The sequence below is a fragment of the Haliaeetus albicilla genome, chromosome 7 (assembly GCF_947461875.1).
Source record: "Haliaeetus albicilla chromosome 7, bHalAlb1.1, whole genome shotgun sequence".
Classification (NCBI taxonomy): domain Eukaryota; kingdom Metazoa; phylum Chordata; class Aves; order Accipitriformes; family Accipitridae; genus Haliaeetus; species Haliaeetus albicilla.
Genome location: NC_091489.1, coordinates 12,137,078 through 12,157,188, shown reverse-complemented (window position 1 = coordinate 12,157,188; position 20,111 = coordinate 12,137,078). Strand labels below are relative to the sequence as shown.

Sequence of the window (20,111 nt, the reverse complement as noted above, 5' to 3'; positions counted from 1 at the left end):
AAGCCCAATAAATAGCCCAGCAAAGCCAGCAAACGTACCAACTGCTGAGAGAGATGTTTGGCATTAAACCCTTCAACTATCCTTGCGAGCATACAAGATGCTTTCCCCAAAATGCACTGCAACCTCAGAAAAGGGATGAAGGACTACACTGCATACAGAAGCTAGGCAAATGCGGGGAGGGCTGCGATGGGGAGATGAGTGGGGCCAGACCAGGGTGCCACCTGCCTTCCCTGTGACAGCGGTGGCACCAGGGAGCCACGCCAGAGCTGCCACCTCTTCATCTGCTCTGCGAAGGAAGCAGACTCCTCCACGATATGCCCTGGGTGGGACGCAAGGGTGAACCGAGTGCCCTGTGGTTGTGGAGCCCCATGCTGTGACCAGCACTGTGCCTTGCAGCCCACGGTGCCACCTCTCTACAGGGTCAGGACTGAAAACAGGGCCTGGACATCAACATTTTATTGCTAGGTTAATGGAGAGAGCAGCTATACAATGACAAAGAAATTATTTAAATAAACAACCTAACCTGTTCTGTATCATTTCTCCTACCAGCTTTTTTGTTTCTTTTTCATCTTTGTATTATTTCCCACTTGCAGGAGGGTACAACCTTTCTGCCGTTTCAAAACCCTCTTTCATAATATGCCTTTCCGCTCTGGGATAAGCCTTGGCACAATGGCTGTGCAGGCCTAGCAGGTTTAAGGGCCTTCTTGAAAGTGCCTTGGAACTTGGTATTTTCCAAGGTCTGTAATGGTAAAAATAAAGGGCTGTCTTATTGTGTATGCAATACTACCACAGGACATGAGCAATTTAACCACTGCATCAGTTTTCTAAATTGCAACACAAGCTAGCCCACCATTTCCTATTAGATTCAGTAATTGTCTGTATACTGGTTTGGCAATGCTGTAAGAAGAGAAAACCAAGCTAGACAGTAATCTGTACAACAAGCATTTAAAGATAATTCTTGCGTGCTGCAGGCTAGGTGATGCAATTTAAGACCAAAGAAAATAAAATATATTGTAGACTTCTCAGATTGGGCTCGTGTCATGAAGTGCAGGAGTTTAACAATATATTCTCTTTTATAGGGGAAGGTACAATAGTGACCAGTTATTACTAATCCTCCTTGCACTTTGCACTAAAACTTCTTGTTTCAGATCTTTCGATGCGTTTCAACCAGCCAGAGTGAAATATTCCCTGTGTGGCAGTGCCAGGTTGAGATTGATTTTGTTCGATTTCACACGTTTTAGCCTGCAGAGGTAAGGACAAAAGCCATTGTTTCACTTACATTAAAAGTGTTTTCATGTGTTCTGTTCGCACTTCTCTGCCCTCCTCCCTTGCCTCCATAACCCCCTGATTAAAGATAGCATATTGACTGCATGGGGTAGTAACATGAGAGCGAGAAGTGGGAATACTCCTGAGCATCTCTTCCTATGACGAGGCACTCGGGCTGGAGGCTGTAAAAGATCTTCGTTTGTATCACTGCAACTGAACATGCTGAACATTTACTCTGTTTCTGGAAGTTCCAACTCTTGCCATGCTGCACTGTTCATTTGCCTCCTCCCACCACCACAAAAAAACAGTGAAACAAAATGTCCTGCCTTCTGGACGTACTTATGCTAAGATTCCCCTCACTGTGTGGCTGTGGGAGGCTTTGAAAATGAAGGAGCTGAGAAACCCAAAAGCCTTTTTGGACTGTGAGTCGCCAAGTGAAATGAGTCCCAGAAAAACACAGCATGTCATCACGGCTTGCTCAAGATGAAATGGCAACTCAGCACATCAGTTTGAAGAGAAACAGTAATTTAAGAATACCTGGAGATAATTTTTTAACTGGCAAGACAAAAAAGCAGATGGTTCCCTAAGCCTTGGTAAGGGAACAGACACGTGTTACTAGAGAGAACTGAGAAACCTGATTCCCAGTTAAAAAAATGTATGTAGGGACCCAGTACAGAGGGAGAGAGGATGAAGAACAGGAACATGCTCCTGTAAAGGAAGCAGGGAGAAGGTACTAGGGGACACAAAGTAGACACTTTCTATTGGAATAAAATAAAGCCATTTTGAGAGATCCTTGGCCCAGGTGTCTGCCTGGACACTGCTTAGACCAGATGCCTGTGAGAGCAGCCGAGAGGTATGGACTGCCAAAACATGTTAAAAAGATAAATAAAAAGTACATGTTTGGAAATATTTGAAAACAGCCATTCTTTTCTGAGGGCAGACAGCTGGAGGAAAAATAATTGAATGCAAATATATTAAAATTACAATGAGGAAAGCAGGTGGCTTACACATTAACGTGAAGTCCTGGCCACTCAGTAGGTGTTGCTAGTTGGTCTTCCTATCAACACAGATTTTGCTACACAACTTATGTTGACAACTTAATCCTTACTTACTCTGATTCAAAATGCACTAAAATGGTGTCCAGACCTGGAGCCTCAACCATCAATTTAAAATCATTTATATGTGAAGACCGAGGCAGCCACTCAGCATCACTGCCAAACCTGGAGCTAATTACGAACTTATCCCCTGTGGTCGCCTCTGCAACACTACTCCTTCTCATGCCACTGCAGCTCACAAGAAGCATGGGAAAAAGAGGTGAGCTTTGCTGTGTGGCTCAAACTCTATTTGAAATCTGTGTGTGGACTATAGGAAAACAACACAACAGACCTGCAGGCTGCAGGGCTAGCTTCAGGCTCTTGCACATTGAGTAGGGTCCACTTGAAGCAGTGGCTGGAGAAGGTGTTTCCTGAACCCTCCTCAAGATCAGCATCTTAAATGACACTGGTTATTTTTTCTGCACATGGTAGAGAAAAGAGCATTGCTTCCTCAGGGAAGCAATCGTACAGGCACGATACGGGAGTGCTACTCTTCAAGCTGACTGACCCTCGTAGACCACAGTAACATTTGTGGTCACGAACAAGGCTAATGATCACAGCAAGATCCATATCCAAAAGTTACAATCTCACAGCTAAAAAAACACCAACAAAAAAAATTAAAAAGGCTCTCCTAAAAAGTGCTGCTATGTCATCATCCTGTAACAGCCAGGATCTCATAATGTCATCAAGCAGCAAACTCTAACAATAAATGTCCCCACAAAGCTTCAATAAAAGCAGCAGATATCATTCTCTCTACATCTCTCCTGATGGAGATGTTCCATTTTTTATATATATTTAAATATTCATTTGACAAGAGGGAGAGACTGACAGTAGCTCGGTACTGAAGATACTCGCAAGGGATCTCTCAGACCCAGATTCAAGCTCTCTCACAGAATAATGCAAAGTATTTCTCAAGGGTTTGCATCAGGATTTTCTTCTCTATTCCAGGACACAATGCTGGTCAAGAACAGAGAGAAAAGAGTTGCCCTGGGACAGTGCACAGTCCTGTTATAGGGCGTTCACCTGGGAAGTGAAGGAGGTGCTCTTAAGCTAAGTGAGTGCCTTAACTAATGGCTCTTGGGGTAAAGTTCCCTCACACTTTCCCAATGTCTTCATCCTTCCATGGGAAAAAAAGAAAGTCACCCTGGCCCAGAGAGGTTCCCTACCAGCAAAGCCCAATTCTATGAAATATTTTGAGGCGCCACAATTTTCTGATGGAAAACATATTCCACTGGAAAGTTCCCAACCGGCTCTATTTAAAACAGCGCTGGCTGTAATTGCTCATAGTCTAATTCAACCAAGTAAGATAGAGTTCAAACCCTCATGACTGCACATAACATCTTTAGAGTGCAACAGATCAGTAAAGGCAGCATGCTTTGTTATTTAAGTGAAGACCAGTGTTACTAAACAATTTATTTTCATTGAAACTCCGTTGGTAATGCAGTTGGGACAGACATTTTCAAGAGGACGTTCTGACCTCTGTGTCAGCACCAGATGTAGCTAAAGGTTTTGAATTGACTAATAGATCCCTGTGTTAATAGACTTCCCTGGTTAATTCTTTTGCTCTACTTTAGGAAGGAGAAAGAAAGAGTGTCTTGGCTTGCTTTAGTCCCCAAGCTATACTAGTTAAACTAACAGCACAACATTACATGTGAGTGCTTTATCAAGGCTTATATAAGTTTGACTTGCCCTTGTAAATGTAAACTAGTTTCCATTTTTAAAACTAACTCAATGTAACTCTATATCTGCACACCAATTTAATTTAGAGGGATGCCACTTTTCTGTTTAGGAATTGGAATTCACTAGATTAGCAGAGGAGAGGTTTGATACAGACAGGGAAACAGATGAAAACTGAAAAGTAGATAAAGAAAAACAAGCTAGGAAGAGAAAGAAGACAGAACAAGAAAATGGATGGGAAGTTGTTGTAAGACAGCTGGAAAAGAACAATTTTCAGTGAAGCACTGCTGGCCACTTACAGACAGAAAAATGTGGCCATAGGGAGGGACAACCACAGAATCAAGAAGAAGAGCAACATACTCTGGGATCTGAATTACTGAAAAACTGGCAAATAAATCTCAGATTTTGATAGGAAATGGAAAAAACTTTGAAATTCAGCCTGGAGACCATTCCTGCAGGCATTAAGCATGTTCCAGTAGTTTCAAGTCCTGTTTCAGGAAGGACCTGACTACACATTTGAGTTATCTAGGTGGTTCAAAGGCTCCAGCAAATTCTACTTTTTCGTTCTTGGTTTCCTCAGTGACTCACACTTTTTTATCTCTGTCAGCACAATGTCCTCACAAGCTTTGCAATAGACTCTGCTAGGAGCTAAAATACCCTCCAAAGCCCTGAAACGACTTTTTGTGCTGTCTTGTGACTTTATTTCCAAAGCTGCATGTCTGTATACTATACTGCTTTCAGTTCTTCATGCCCATGTACAGAGAGCATGCTGTCAAGCCTAGCATGCCTCCGCATCTGTGCTCGTTTAGGTGAAGAACCTAGCAGCAATTGCACAAGAGGTTTAGGTCAGAGGTTGGGATTATGCTGTGTAAAAGATCTGGAGGCTTGACCTGAGACAAAAAACCATATTAACTAGGTGTTGAGCTTTCGGTTACGAAGAACATCTTAAAACTCTTTAGGGCTTTTTTGCTTCATACAACTCGCACAGGCTTAACAGAGAGGTCAAGAAAATCTTACTAAAATGATGCAACAAACAAATGGCTAAAAAGCTCAGGTAAGCCCTCTTGGGTTTTTTAAGGTGACAGTGCTGAGGGGGAAGCTCAGTTTTTGAAGAGGATGAAATATTTTCTCATATTATGAACTGTATTCTAAATATATTGCATTTGGCTGTTTTAAAGTACAATTTTTTTTGTGAAAGTAGAAGAACAGTAAGCACAACAAAGAATTAGTTACTACGTTTCTCATGATCTAAAATCCTCAATAGTCCTTTTCTTCATCAGACATCGTCTTAAGATACCAACAGCATCAGCCAGACACTACACTGCGCAGACACCACTCTAGTTTCTTACAGACATGTAAGACCCCATCTAACTTCCACAGAGTCAGAGGAAGGTGGATCAGGCTCCATCTTTTTATTTGCATGGAATTCAAGCTCTTGAGCTACAGAGATTTTTGGCCATCTCCCTGCATGGGGGGCTCCCAGGGCTGCCTGCCTCTCCCAGCTCACTCTGTGTCTAGCTCAGGAGCTGGCAGTCTTATCATGACCTCCATGGCACACTGAGCTGTATATTTGGATTACTTATGTCTCCATTCCCTTCTCTTCTGACCCACTGTCTGGCAACAAAATAAAAAGTATTGAAGTAGCATAAAGGCAAAACTGAGCACTGCATGGGGTTTCTACGGTATTACCTCCATCCTTATCCGTCCATCTCCAGGACATACGAAAAGATTTCTTATGCAAACTGAATCAAAACCAACCTGAGTGACTCAGAGAAACCTACAGATCTCAAAGAGCTGGAAATGAGCTAATTTTAATTCTATCAGGAAGCTCAGAAATATAGACTTCCCTGGTTCTTTTTTATTTTGATTTTTTTTTTTAATTGGGACAAAAATAATCTAAGCTCATGTCTAGCCCTATGGTGCTTCTTTAAAGATTAAAAAGCAATAAGATAATAAAGAATGCAAATGTTCAGACAGCTGCTCACAGGGAGATGCTGTTTGAAGTAACAGTTCTCTCTTCCCCTCTGCTGCAGCTGGGTTGCTTTTAATTATTAGCAAGGAAAATAACAGGTTCGATATATGTGGATGCAAGTACATTTTCACCATCAGTTGACTTCTGCAACTTTCACACCAACACTGTGTTTGAGAACATGGACAAGTTTACACTAATGACGATTAAGACTATTGCTCATAATTCTGAATATTAAATAGAGCATAGGGATAGTACAAAGGGTGCTTTTGGATCACAATCACGAGGACTGTCACAAAACACTACTTTAAAAACTAATGTTCAATCCCCAGCTTTCACACACATATCCCAGTGGCCTCAGACAAGTACATGTGATTTACAACCACTCAGACATAGATTTCTGGTCCCCTTTCCCAAAAGGCTACAACAGCACCGCAGTCTGAACAAAATGCAGAGCAACTGCACGTAGGGGCGTGAGATCCCCATTACATGCACGGAGAGATGGGAGAAGCTGCAAATGGAACTTGGTTACTCTGCCACTGCCTGACCTGACCCAGAGGTGGAGGGAGCTGTGTACAGGGCTGCCTTTAGAGCAGGAGAGAAAATTAGAAGCAACATGTCAAAATCCACCTGAGGCTTAGACCTAAAGGATCATTTCCACCTTTTCGGCTACACATGAGACAAAAAACTGTTACATACCTTACTATTCAGCAGACTACAGTCAACCAAGAGAGGATGGCAAAGAGAGGGACATACACAGATAGATGTGTACCTGCAGTCAATCACTTACTTTGGATTTCCAGCCCCTGGCTTCTTTCTCCGGAATATGTTGAGGAAAGTGTTGGACTTGCAAGGTGCCTTGCCGTCCCCGACATGCATACGCACCACATCTGAGGTGGTGAAGGCACTGCGGACGTTCCTCTCAGGCTTGGCTATGATGATGTACATCTTAGGAGTGAACATGCACCCCAGCGCCACTGTCACGCTCAGGCTCACTGCGAAACAGGTGGTGATGATCTTGTAGTTGCTCCCGAAATAGATAGGCACAAAGGCCAGCCAGATGATACAAGTGGTGTACATGGTGAACGCAATGTACTTGGCCTCATTGAAATTGGCAGGCACATTGCGAGTCTTGAAGGCATAGTACGTGCAGCTCATGATGAGGAGTCCATTGTAGCCCACGGGAGCCACGACGCCTAAGTTGCTGGTGTTGCAGATAAGGTAAACTTCCTTAATGCTGGGGTAGGAGAGGATGGGCATCGGGGGCTCCAGGATGATCAGCGTGATCACCAGTGTCAGCTGCACGCTGATCAAAATGGAGGCAATGACCACCTGGGCCCAGGCGCTCATGAAACGTGGCTTGCGGGTACAGATCTTCTTTTTGCTGCCTGCCAGGATGCGGGCAATGCGGTTGGTTTTGGTCACAAGGGCAGAATAGCACATGGCAGAGGAGAGACCCACCAGAAGGCGCTGGAGGTAGCAGGATGTCGTGGTGGGTTTAGCTATAAGGGTGAAAGGGCAGACGTAACCCAGAAAGATGCCAGCAAGGATAATGTAGCAGAGCTCCCGGCTGGAGGATTTGACAACAGGGGTGTCCCTGTAGAGCACAAAGATAAGGGTGACAAACATGGTGACCAGGATGCCCAGGCAGGAAAAGACCACAGCCACAATAGACTCTATATTGCTCCACTGGAGGTACTTTACAGGGATGGGTTCACAGCCTGCAGTGCACAGAAAAGAAACAGAGTGTTAGAAAGGTAGCTGCCTGAAGAAAGAACTTTTTTCTTCTGGCTCCAAATATAATCCAAACATTAGTTATGCCTATGTGCCACAGATTATTAAAACATTTTACAAAGGAGTGAACTACAGCATGGAAAAGTTTGGATGAAATATGTTCAAAAAACAGCCATCAGTTCTGGGTGTCCCAAACAATTGCTCATGATGCTACAAAGGGAAATGAGATTTGGTAATTTTTCGTGAGATACCTGCTGACAGGCCCAGCATATCAAAGGCAGAGCTGGGAACAGAACCCAGACAAACTCAGCACCCTCCCTTCATTTCATCAGGGAAAGGACTGTTACAAATCAGAATGGGTAGCTTTTCGACTTCCTCAGACTAACTTACTTCAGTCTTTATCAAAATCACTATAACTTGACCCACTACATTTTTGTGAGGCTGACTTTATAAATAATAGAAATTAATTTGAGATCTATGGGCAGAAAAACAGTAATAAATCTGAAGTTGTAATGGAACTATACCAGAGGTACTGTACCTTCTTACTATATTTCTGCATTTTTTAATCTTAACATTAGCTTATTCTCATATTGTCAAACCCTCTGCTCATTGTTTTTCCATTACATTAAATAATGTAATCTAATTCTTATGGAAAAGTCAAATGCACAAAATATGCATACCTTCAAAAAATAACTGGACAGGCTCTCTATAACTAGCAGGGATGTGCAAACATAGGTATCAGTTAAGATGGTACTTAACGGCTCTCTTCCCACACTCGTTAAAGGAGTCTCTGGCTACCTTCCTCACTATGCTGAAGGTGTACTACCAGCAATAAAAGTTACAGAGAAAATAAAATCCTCTGCATTAATAGGATGTTATGGTTGGGAAGCTGCGTTACTGAAAACCTTCATTCTGGCATTTCCTCTTTTCTGTTCTTGACTTAATAGCGTCAAAATGCTTTTAACATGCTTCTGTATCCCAAGGTAAGTATCCATTGCCTCTTCTACTTCTTGTTTCTGTCCTCCTCCAGCTTTCCTTGGACCCAGCTCACCTTTTGTGCCTTTCCCCCACCTCTCAAGTATCTTTCCTCCCAGTCTGTCACCATCCCCATCTCAGTTTCCCTTCCAGTTCATTTTTTCCTAGCCAGTCACCTCTCCACCCAGATGCCTCCATTACGAACACTGCTGATCCAGCTTTTCACATCCTGCACTGGCTGCTCATCCCCTCTGCCTGGGTTGTTGGACGTGGCTGAGAGAAGCAGGGAAAAGGTGGAGGTGTCAGCGAGCTTCTAAGAGAGGCATTTTATTCCTCTCAGTTTTGCTGCTACATCTAAACAAGGGCCCTGATATTGTGATGAGAAAAAGTCAAGCTCAGCCCCTTCCTCCTCAGTATGGAACATATCTGCAGAAACCAACCTCTATGAACTAAAAGCTTCTGAGGCCCATAGTTTTGCTCAATTTATATGCATCTTCCACAGGGTGACACAAAATTACCAGCTGACACCTCTACCAAAATGCAAAGTCCTTCCTTCTAAATATAGGAGAAGTCAGCAGAGGTATGGATCAGGGTGGACCAGTTTTACTGTAACTTCATTTTGAGAAACAGAAGAAGAAAAAATGTTTTTTGTTGAAATTAAAAAGAATCAGCCTGAGGGAAAGTCCTGACATGGAAAATTTCTGCTCGAATTTTTAATGTCTGCCAATGTCATATGAACAGAAAGAATGTCTTATAATTCTGTACTCATTGACTCTAAGAGTACTGGGCTGACTTAATTACAGGTAATGTTGTTACAGATACCTGTAACATCAAAACCAATAGAAATGATAGTATGTGCAACTGGAGGTCTTATGTTATAAAGAAAAGGAATTCTGGTTTGCTCCAAGTGGTCTGTTCAAGAGTCAGAGAAGTGAGGAAACCTGTTCTCCAAACCAGTATTTTTATGGTGAAATATGAAGGAAAAGCTTTTTATTGTAAGTGGGAACCTCTGGCCATTGGCCGCAGCAGCCCTGAGTGGAAGCTGGCTCCTTCTTTGATTTAATAAAAGACTAACAATCAGAAGCTCCTGCTCATTGATGAATACATGCAAAGCTTTTCTTAAACAAGAAGCCAGTCTGTGGTTGATGGAAGGGTTAAGTTTCAGTGCGCGCTTTAAGCTTAGCAACATAAAGCCATATTCATATTATTCCATCTTAAATGATATTTTCAGAGCCTTAGCCCTGATTCAGCATGGTAGTTAAGCCTATCGGTTGCTTTAAGCTTATCCTGTGTAAGGTCTTAGAAATCTGTTTCGTTAAATCAGTGTAATTCCTGTGCACCCGCAAGACCTAAGAGCCACATAGGCTACAAACATTGCAAAAAGCTGCCTGCGCTGCTTATATCAGCAAACAGTTGTTGGTTGTCAGCTCCTGTGAAGGTGGGTCATTTCCCAGCTGGGAGAAAGTGGGCTAGGGAACCTTGTTGAGACTAGGGGAGGATACCCAGGAAATGGTGTACTTACAGGTTTAAAAAAACACCGCCACAAAAATCCCCATAAAACCCCACAACAACTAACCCGAACCTCAAAAAAATCAGAGAACTAGTGGCCAAAGCTTTACAGTTAAAAGTTTCTAGTAAAAAGCTGTTTGGTAGCTTTCATCTGCTATTTTCCCTGCACTTTAACCATGAATCATTTCCTAGAGCAGAAATCTAATAGATTTTTTAATTATTATTTTTTTAAATTATATTCATACTGCAAGGCCAATAAGACAATCCAGGATGTTTTCTGAGGTCATTAACACATCCCAGGTAACTGATGGCCCCAAACCTTTATGATTCATTTCATAATAACTCTATAAAACTTCCTGTCCTACCTTGTTTTATAGCTTATTTAAGATGATTTATGTAAACTGGGTTTACTAGCTTGACATTCATTCTTCTTATATTAGATTCTGATACTATAAAAGATACCTCTTCTTCTTGGCACAAGGCCTTAAGATACTAGGGTTTAGTGATTATTTGTCGGGTCAGGTTTTTATCATCTTTAATGAGAAATCCTTTTTGCCTGCTGACTCCACTTGACTGAACACATGTTTAGGGGAAGAAATCTAAAAAAAATTTGTACATTTAAAAATAAAATTAAAATGTCGGGTAAGGATTTCTGAGCAACAGAGACTGATTTCAAATGGCGACAATGAGCACCTTGAAAATTATGTCTTAGGAAATGGGTTAGTATGTGCTTCACGTTTCTTAAAGGGACTGAGGATTTCAGAGCCTCCATCTGTGATGGAAAATGGGACTAAAACTGCATACGTGTTTAGCATTTAAGATGTAAGGCAAAAGGAAAAACAATCTGAAATGTGAGATGTTAAAGTCTGTATCTAGATGCTATGGTGACTGGCAGGGTATGAATACAACACACAAAAGCAAGCTATAAAAACACATTTGATGGGAGAAATCCTGGCAAAAAAAAGATAATTTCAAATTAATGGTACCAATGGTGACTCCTACAAAGTTCAAGAGCTAGAGTTTATCTAGCTCAATCTCCCTTTTCTAAAGGTTAGGATGGCATCAGCTTTTCTCCACAACTTTGTACTGCAATTCAAGTAAATGAATTGCAGCGGTTAAAAAAAGAAGTGTTTTGCTCAGTAAGACAGAATGAAGAAGCTGTGCAGGAGCAGACTGCCATTTTGATGTTCTCTAGGAAATCAGTCAATGGCTATGCTGTCATTTGGCTGATGCTACTGTGATTTTAGAACAGCAGCAGTCCAGTCTCCTTGCTGAGAAGAAACACAAATCAGCAGGTCATCTACTGATTTCATTAAAAGTTAATAGATTGCAACATGCCTCTGAGATTATTTCCAGCACTGATGCTTTTCTCAACTCTTTTCAGCAGCGCCTGTCATTTTGACATGCCCCCTTTTGAGCTATTTTGGACAGCTGGTAGCACTGAACCATATTCGCTCAAGCGCACATTGATCTCTCACTATGTTCTTGTTCTGCCTTATTGATTAAAAAGAAGTCCCTGTTTTCTTCCCTGAATAATAGATACAAAGAATTTTGCGAACCTTCAAGACTAACAGAATCCGGTTGTCTATGGATATCTGCTTTAAAATTAGCAGACACTGGTGTCCTAGGAGGTGGGAGTTGAATATGAGCTTTTCCAATGGTCAGAACATTCATGAAGTGTGCTGTGGATTTTCTGGTGTCTAGTAATACAAGATGTTTTTCCACACTTGGGGCCATTACAGAAGGTATTTTTCAAGAATTCCTCTTCCTACAACCCACTTACATGAACCTTGAAGGAACTGAATGATCACTGAGATTTCTGTATCCTGACAAATCTGTTTGAAGTAGGTTCAGTTGCACATCAGAGCCAGGGGTGGGGGGTTGAGGTGAGACATATGGGATATAGACAGATACACACACATCTGACCATAGCTTATTTTCCATTAAAAAACCAAGATAGACAATGGATTAAGTTTCCCAGTTTATTGTGATTAATAATATATTTTTAGCCGGAGAAGTTGCCAGCTTTCCCTCTCAAAATAAATCTCCTGAAGGCTCATTTGGCTTCAGTGACTAGCTTAACAGTATCTCTTGGAACTATTTAATCAAGGTTTGAGTACTTTGTCCCTGTGTTAAATGCTGCAGGAACTTCTAGTTGCCAGCCAGTCATATTAAAGGACAAAGATGTGATAAGTTGCACATTTGATCTTTAGCTAGGTAGTCAGATTGTTTCCTTGACTAGGAATGATGCCCGGCTGAATACTGACAGCCAAGATTTGCAGTTGCAGCCTGGGGCAGAGGTGTCGGTAGCCTTTTACAGTGATACAAAGCAAACCCCAAGGTCAAGGTGGTGCTTCTCAGTGCATTAAATCTGTTTTCTTTGGGTAATGGTTATTGCAAAGCCCAGAGCAGGTGTGGAAGTTGACCTTGATAGGTACAAAATAACAGAAAGGTGACATAGCATACAGCTCATCCAAAACATATACACAGGAGAGACCAATTCTAGCCATTTCCATTTCTTCTGCCAGTTTTTCTTAGGATTTTGTTGATGTTCCTCTTGGTGGCGAGTGCAGTGAGAATGATCTTTATACCAAACAAAAGTCTGGTAGTCAGTTCCTGAATGCCCTGAAATCTCAGATAAAGTATTACTAATTGCATAGTATAATGATCAGAAAGAGTATCAAGTCAATCTGACAAGGATGCACTGAGCTCTTATGATAATCACTGCTAAAATTGCAGGAAATGCTACTAAATTCATTAGTAGTCTTAACAGCTTTATCAATGCTTATGTTAACTGAAGGGGAGGAACAGACAGAATATGTCATTTCTTCTTGGTACAAATTTTGCCATTTTTATTGTCACTGCTGGTGAACTGAGCCAAAAGATACTTTTCACTCACCCTAAACTGCATTGGGATGTGTGTTTAAGTGTGTACCTTTAATATCTCTGCTTGCCAATCTCCACCCCACACCGTTCTCCTTGGGCCCTGTCAAATGGGAATGCATTTGGAGGGACACGTCCCTACCTGTCAGGTCAGCATTCGGCCACCAGCCAAGCTCACAGGCTTTACACGTGAATTCATCCTGAACAAATTCATTCTCCTTGCAAGCAGTGCAAATCCAGCAGCAACTCACTTCTCCTTTCCTGATCACCTGTAAGGCAAAATACATCCTCAGCCATGATCCTCTATAAGACAGTACAGAAGCCTCCCCAGCAAACAGGTACCACCTGCACTGTTTAAAATATGACAGCATTCCTGTGTATGGCACATTTCAAACAACTAGAAAACATGAATCCTGATTCTGTATCTACCCCTGCGTATTAAAATTTGTGCTTAGGAGTTCAGGGATAATCTCTGAGGACAATTTTATTTTGTTTTGGGGGCAGCGGTTCTGAGTTGAAAGTACAAAACCATTTTCCCTTTGGTACAGAGGCATGGTAAGTGTTATATTTTCAATCAAACTTGAGAAGAGGTTTAATGTGAGAGATGGTTCAGGTCAGGACAAGTAGCTCAACCCACGCTTATTAACTATTGCACAGTAAAAAGCAGTAAACAAAGTCAAAGGTTCAGAGTGATTCATGCACATATGTATATATAATATACACAAGCATATGCACACACGCATAAATTCTGATTTACATTGAAGTCTCTTTGGGGCTTATTATACTAGTGTAAATAGAAATTCAAATAAGAGCAAATTAAAAAATTTACTTCTAAAAGTGTTGCCGAAAAACTCGGAATAAAAACTTATCAACACCAATTTAGTGTAGATAAGCAGACACTTCTTTATTGACGGCCGGGTGCGTGGGTGAGTCCTCTCATGAACCACCACGCACACCTGAACACCAAAATCACACACCTTATATTGTGCTTACTCATACATATTCATTAGATTTCTGGGAAATATCATGCATATTCATTAGATTTCTGTGAATTCATTAGCATATGCAAATGTCCATTAAGCATGCGCATTGAAGGTCTCTGGTGGTCTTCTAGAGTCCTCTGGTGGTCTTTCATAGTCTTCCTCACTTGTCTGCTTCTTGACCTTCTCTAGGTGATTCTGCGCAGTTTGGTCCTTGGCAGGTAACTAACTGTTTCTTGGCAGATAACTACAAGTTGCTTCATTTGACTCTTCTCAGTTCCCATTAATTTTGAAATTCTGACATCTTATGCATTCTTCTAGGTTATAATATACTCCTACAAATAAACACTATATCCAAATTATCTTAAATCTTAAGCTCGTTATCTAAGTTCTAAATGTTCCTACTAGATGATTGACCAATTCCTCCGGTCCTGGTACAGGGCTATACAGAAGATCTCACAGCAGCTGTTGGTTGTTGGTTAAATGTGTAAAATGCAACAGATATATATAATTTCTGCTAAAATATTTCTTATAATTCTATATTTCTATATTCCTATTAAAACTGAATATGATTAATTCTAGCTAATAACAAATCAATAACAAATCAGTAACAAAAGGATGTAATGGGTCCTAGTAGAAAATAAAACCAATATGCAGTGACCAAGAGCATACTTTGGAACAGCTCTTTTGGAGACAACTGTCGCTGAAAGCTGTATCTTACTCTGCTGTGAAGGCTGCTAAGTGTAACGATCCAATGTGGAAAAGATGTTTCCCTTGTCTTGACTGCTAGTTTCATTACGTTTAGTCTGAAAGAAAGATTAAGAATAACTCCAAGCTCATGGGGCTCCAACAAAGACTCTGTGTCTGTTTGCCAGGAAGGAGGAATCCAGCCTTGTCTCCAGGATCTGCCTATCCATCTATATGCAGAGCTAAGAGCAGTAGTGAAATACAAAATGTTTGTTTTATTGAATGTTGGCTTTGTGGGCTTTTTTGTTAACATTTCCTCCTGCAGTCTGTGGAGAGAGTCCAATAGACTTCAATGGGAGCTGAAGCTGGCATTTTGTATGCATGGTGTTTACATATACACACATACACAAACTGCACAATCTCAAAAACAGGGAAAAGATGGTTTGGAGGGTAGTAAATACCGATAGTTTCCCCTCCAAGACTGTTGGAGTATGTCACTATGCCTTTGCCAAATCATCAATCACTTATTGTTTAGAGTAGCAATATAGAATTAAAAAGCTGCAAATGTTCTTATTAAATGAAATTAGAAAGGAAGTTCTGCTCTAAGGTGATTTCCCTGAGTGGGCTTCTTGCCACTTCAAACTTACTGCATCCATACCATTTTGATAGCGGTGGAACATGTCTTTATGTCATCCAGACATGGCAGGTGGCAAATTATTTGTATCTTGATACAAGTGCTACTGTTTTGTAAACACAGAGTGTGATTTCACTTGTGTTTCCATACCTCCTGTTATGAACATGAGACACAAAAAGGCTTTTTGTTTGTTTGTTTGTTTGTTTCCTTTTTCTTGCAGGTGTTATTGCTGGAACAAAATACTGGATTCCCACGGGTCACGTTATTTTCAGGATCAGCCCCGAAGCGAATCACAGCCACTGAATGTTGTAGGCAATGACTAAGTGAAAATCTTGTTCTTTCTTGCATAAGGTAAAATTCAAATTCTGTCACACTAGAAGATTCTACATCACTACAAAGGACAATTTTAGAAACCATGGGCCTGTACATGGGATTGTAAGAGTAAAATGTTAATCTAGGAGTCTTTCTATACTTTTGCTTTCCTGAAGAAAAGGAAGTCCTATACCTTAGCTTGAAAGAAGCTTGCCTGTGTTTAGGGAAAAAACACTGACTGGTTATTCACATTTCTATAGCAGAAAGTAAGTGTCCGAGGCACACCTTAATCTGGCCCTTCAAGCAAGGCTCGCTGCACACTGATCGGACCATTCCACTCTTGTTCATCTGAATCCTGTAGTCATCGATGTTGAGCACACCCTCATGCCAGGTCCCAATGAGGACGTAGTCGTAGCGGTTGGGCTCTATGTACTGCAGGTTCATGATGTCATACCTGCAAGGGAAAAAAGAGACAGTCACTCTCCTGCAACACAAAGGATGAAAGTTTACCTTGCCCTTCTCCTTCTGCCTCCATAAATATTCATGTCATCCTTTAACACCAGGGACTAGAGTTTCATGGAAACTCCAAATACTGTAGGATTTGCAGCAGAATCATGGGAAATGACAGCTCTGATTGCCACACAATTACCGATCGCCTGCCCTGCTTACATAAAACTGTGGGTAAAGCGTTGTGTGTCCAGGAAGAAGTGCACGTCAAAGACAGCAAGCTCTGCTAAATATGCACGTGTAGGCACTGTCTGGATAGTGTGTTTTTCAGCCATTTTTCAAGAAGTCTAACATTTGCTTGGTGCCTACATACAGGTTGGCTGCAGTTTAGCCCCTGCAGGGAGCTCTAAAGCAATCAGTAGAAATGCTCAAACTAACTAAACCGGTATACCATAAGTTACCTGTAAGCACTAGTTCAACTATTTGTATTACCCAACCCAGTGAAACTGTCAGGAAAATTAACAGCTCAGGCACAAAATTTACTTCCTCGCCCTAAGCAACTAAGAGAGATCTTCCCAAGGCTAATGTAAAGGAAGCATAAAACACTGCTACAATAAACATTCAGCTTCCCTGCCTCCATTATTGCCTTCCATGTGTTGGGCCTGGTGTATGCTAATTATTCTGCTCTTTCTTTAACCCACAGAACGTGGTTAGTGCAAAGCAGTGATTAAGTGTGGTGATTTCTTAGTAGGAAATAAGCAAGAATAGGAGAATGAATATTAGAGAGTGCACAGAGAGGAAGAACCACAAAAGAAGCTGGACCTGCAGGCTGGCCTCTTAAGGTGAGAAGGGGGAGAGCTTTGTTTAAAAAAGGACCAGAAAAAGAGGGCTGTGAACCAGAAATCAGCACTGGAGCTGAAAATCACAAAGCATCCTCTGTTTTCCAAGCCTGGGAGTTACTGCCTTGGTTTTACTGTAGTGGATTGTCTCAGTCTCCGGGGAAAAAATCTTTTGTTTATAATGAGTGTTGCTAATCTGTATGTGCATTAGGAATGAAAGGTAAGCAAAGTATGAGCCACAAATAAAACTGGGATGCTCGGTTGTGGGCAAAAAGATATATCCATTTCTTTCTTTTCCCTGGTGAGGTTCAAACATGCAAAATTTCAACTCTCTCTGCACTTCACAGAGGAAAGAGGTGCTAGTATTACTCTCTAGCCTGTTTTTTCTTAATTGAATCTTTGGGATCTCTCTAGTTAAAGATTATTTAAAGAAATGCATATTTAGAGCTGTATTTAGAACTCAGTCTTGCAAATATTGCATGCTCAGACAATGTTAGTGCCACTGCAGAACTTCACTGAATCACATGGGAAAAGGTACTCTTGCCACTGAGTTCAATGGAGCTCCAAGCAGCAGGCTGCTCCATTGGTTGGCAATCGGCTACTAATTAAGGAGTTGCTTAGAAAAGGGGTAAATCTCAAATTCACTAGGAAACAATTCGTTCTCATATCCCAGTTCTTGCAAAAAAAAAAGAACATAAAAAATGGAATACTGTTTTCAGGATTGTGAAGAATCCAGATAGCAAGAAGCAATAAGAGCTGGGCACTTTATAACATAGACTCAACAGACAGGAATAAAATTGAGCAGGAATGTACGTGCCTCTTCCTAGCAAGAAGAACCTACTTGGATTTTAGCGTGACCTTGTATTAGACTGATAAAAAACCAGTTCCTCTGGGCTGGAAAATGAATTCAGGAAGGGGAATAAAAAATTACTAAAACCTCACGTTCCCTTAATGGAATTTTTGAGCCTGCACAGATTGTTTTCATTTTTGCAAAAATATATTACAAGGCACAGAGTGGCATTAATGCAATATCAATCAAGAGTTAGCAATTTCAGGGATATGATTTTAGGTTGAAAGCCATTCTTATGCTTTCTTATAATACTGTTCCCTTTTCTATCTGTTATCTGTCAAAGAATAAAGTATGCAGACTAAAAGCTCTTACACAGTCTTGCATATGACAAGTTGTAGTACAGTGTTTGCAGCTGTAATATGTGGCTTGAATTTTAAGTGGGAAAACGTGGTCTAACAAATATACTTGGTATATGGAGACGTGCTTAAGTTCTTTATCCTCTCCTTCTTTTCCTTAATGAAAAATTTCTGCTTTGAGTAAGGACAAGTTCAGCACTAGAATACGTCCCCCCATGCCCTCACTCACATATGTACAACTTTAACAGTTTTGGGATGTGTCCAAACTAAAAATTATTATCCCAAAAGATGTGGGTTTGACAAGACCAGTGAAACTCTAAGAGAGTGAGGACCATGGACGCAGCTGGATTTCACACACATATGGCAGCATTTACAGAAGCCATGAAAACATTCTGCAGATAAGAAAATGAACCCTTCTTTTAATATAAGAGCAAGCTTTCTGATATATTGGGAAATGATGTAACCAAATAGGTGGTGTCATATGAAGAAGTTACTTCTGAGGTGAGCCAGACCATTAGCCAGCTGGTCACAGGCACATTCTTACTCTGGTTAGTCTGAGATAGCTGAAGTTGCCTTCTTCCACAGCCATAATACCAGACTGGCAGTGAGGTTTGCTGTCCTGGAGGGCAGAATGGAAAACAGCAATGCTGAGCAATGCTGGGATGTAACTGGCCAAAACAACCACACATGAAGCCGAACTCCAAACCAACCACATGTATTTGACAAAAAAAAATTGCTTTGTATACAAGTTTGAAGTTTTCGCTTTATACATTTGATAATTTACTCAAAGCATTGGAGTTGATAGAGTTGCCATGTCTGAAGCTGCTGGAAATTTTGAACTAGAGAGTCTTACATGGGTCTATGTCCAAGTCTAGTTAGGGTAAAACAAACTGTTAGCTTGTAGACCTCAGCATTTGTCCACACATCAGAGGGCCACTGTAGGGGCTGAAAGTTCTCCTGCCCATTGTCACATAGCGTTTTATGGTCAGGGGCCTACACAAATTGTTTGTCCTAGAGAGATAAGTTTCTTCATACCTGCCATAAACTAAAAGTAGGGAGTTACCCTAGAATAGACAAGAGATCAAAATGGATCTGTCCCCTGTCCCTTGCACAGGCCCAGAGAGGGATGTCATGTTGACGGCTGCATCCTTCACACTTTCTCCAGCCATTTCTAGGAATTTGAGTGATATGATTAATACTGAGAAAGGAAATGGGAGGTACGCAATGAAAGTAAAAATTTCAGCAATTTTAACAGCATGTTCTTAATGACAGTATGGTGAGCACATACTGCTGATTTTCCAGAGCTACATCCACGTCATTTTTCCCAGAGGCAGTGCAGTCAGTTAAGTGACTGCATTTGTGCCCTTCTGATAAATGCCTGCTTCACCTTTCTGGATAAAAGCTCTTCAAAGAAAAGATTCCGCACAGAAGAAATAAACCTTCGAAAAAGTGCTTCATGTTATCTAATCTCATTTTGATAAAAGCTTGAAACCATGAACTGAGCCTGAGATAGAAAAAGGGTTTTATCTAAACAAATGGTTAAGGTTTGATGAAGCTGTAAAGGGTTTGAAATAGGAAATTATGTGAGTGTTAGGCAAACATAACTACAGGCATCTCTATCTGCTCTGCCCACCATGAGTGTAACTAGGAACTGGTGAGAGTCAATTACTCAAAGAACCTCACAGGTTTTGAAAATAAAGTATGAGGAATGTTGCTGCCTTCTAAGAAGGAATATTGATTTATTGCCTCTTGTGAAGCTGATTTGTTCCCATAATATAGTAACATAATATCAAAAAACTTCTTACATGTTTGTGTGACATTCTTGCACTGGCATAGAAAAGCTAAAAAACTAGGAAATTTCAGATCTGGCTCTCTTTGCTGTATTTAGGTCGTGTATGTGGTGGTTATCTTTTCATTTCGCTGCGGTACAAAAGCTCTTTTGGGTATTCATACAGTGGT

At 41.1% G+C, this 20,111-nt stretch overlaps 1 protein-coding gene across 2 annotated transcripts in view; it reads right to left on the bottom strand.

Moving 5' to 3' along the window:
* GRM1 (glutamate metabotropic receptor 1) overlaps positions 1–20,111 on the bottom strand; it is a 197,906-nt gene that overhangs the window by 25,076 nt on the left and 152,719 nt on the right. For both annotated transcript variants that reach the window (XM_069786948.1, XM_069786947.1), the window contains exons 6-8: positions 16,006–16,174; positions 13,250–13,376; positions 6,797–7,727 (exon numbers count right to left, since the gene is read on the bottom strand). In XM_069786948.1, the coding sequence (XP_069643049.1) occupies positions 6,797–7,727; positions 13,250–13,376; positions 16,006–16,174 (1,227 nt within the window). The remainder of the gene's footprint in view (positions 1–6,796; positions 7,728–13,249; positions 13,377–16,005; positions 16,175–20,111) is intronic.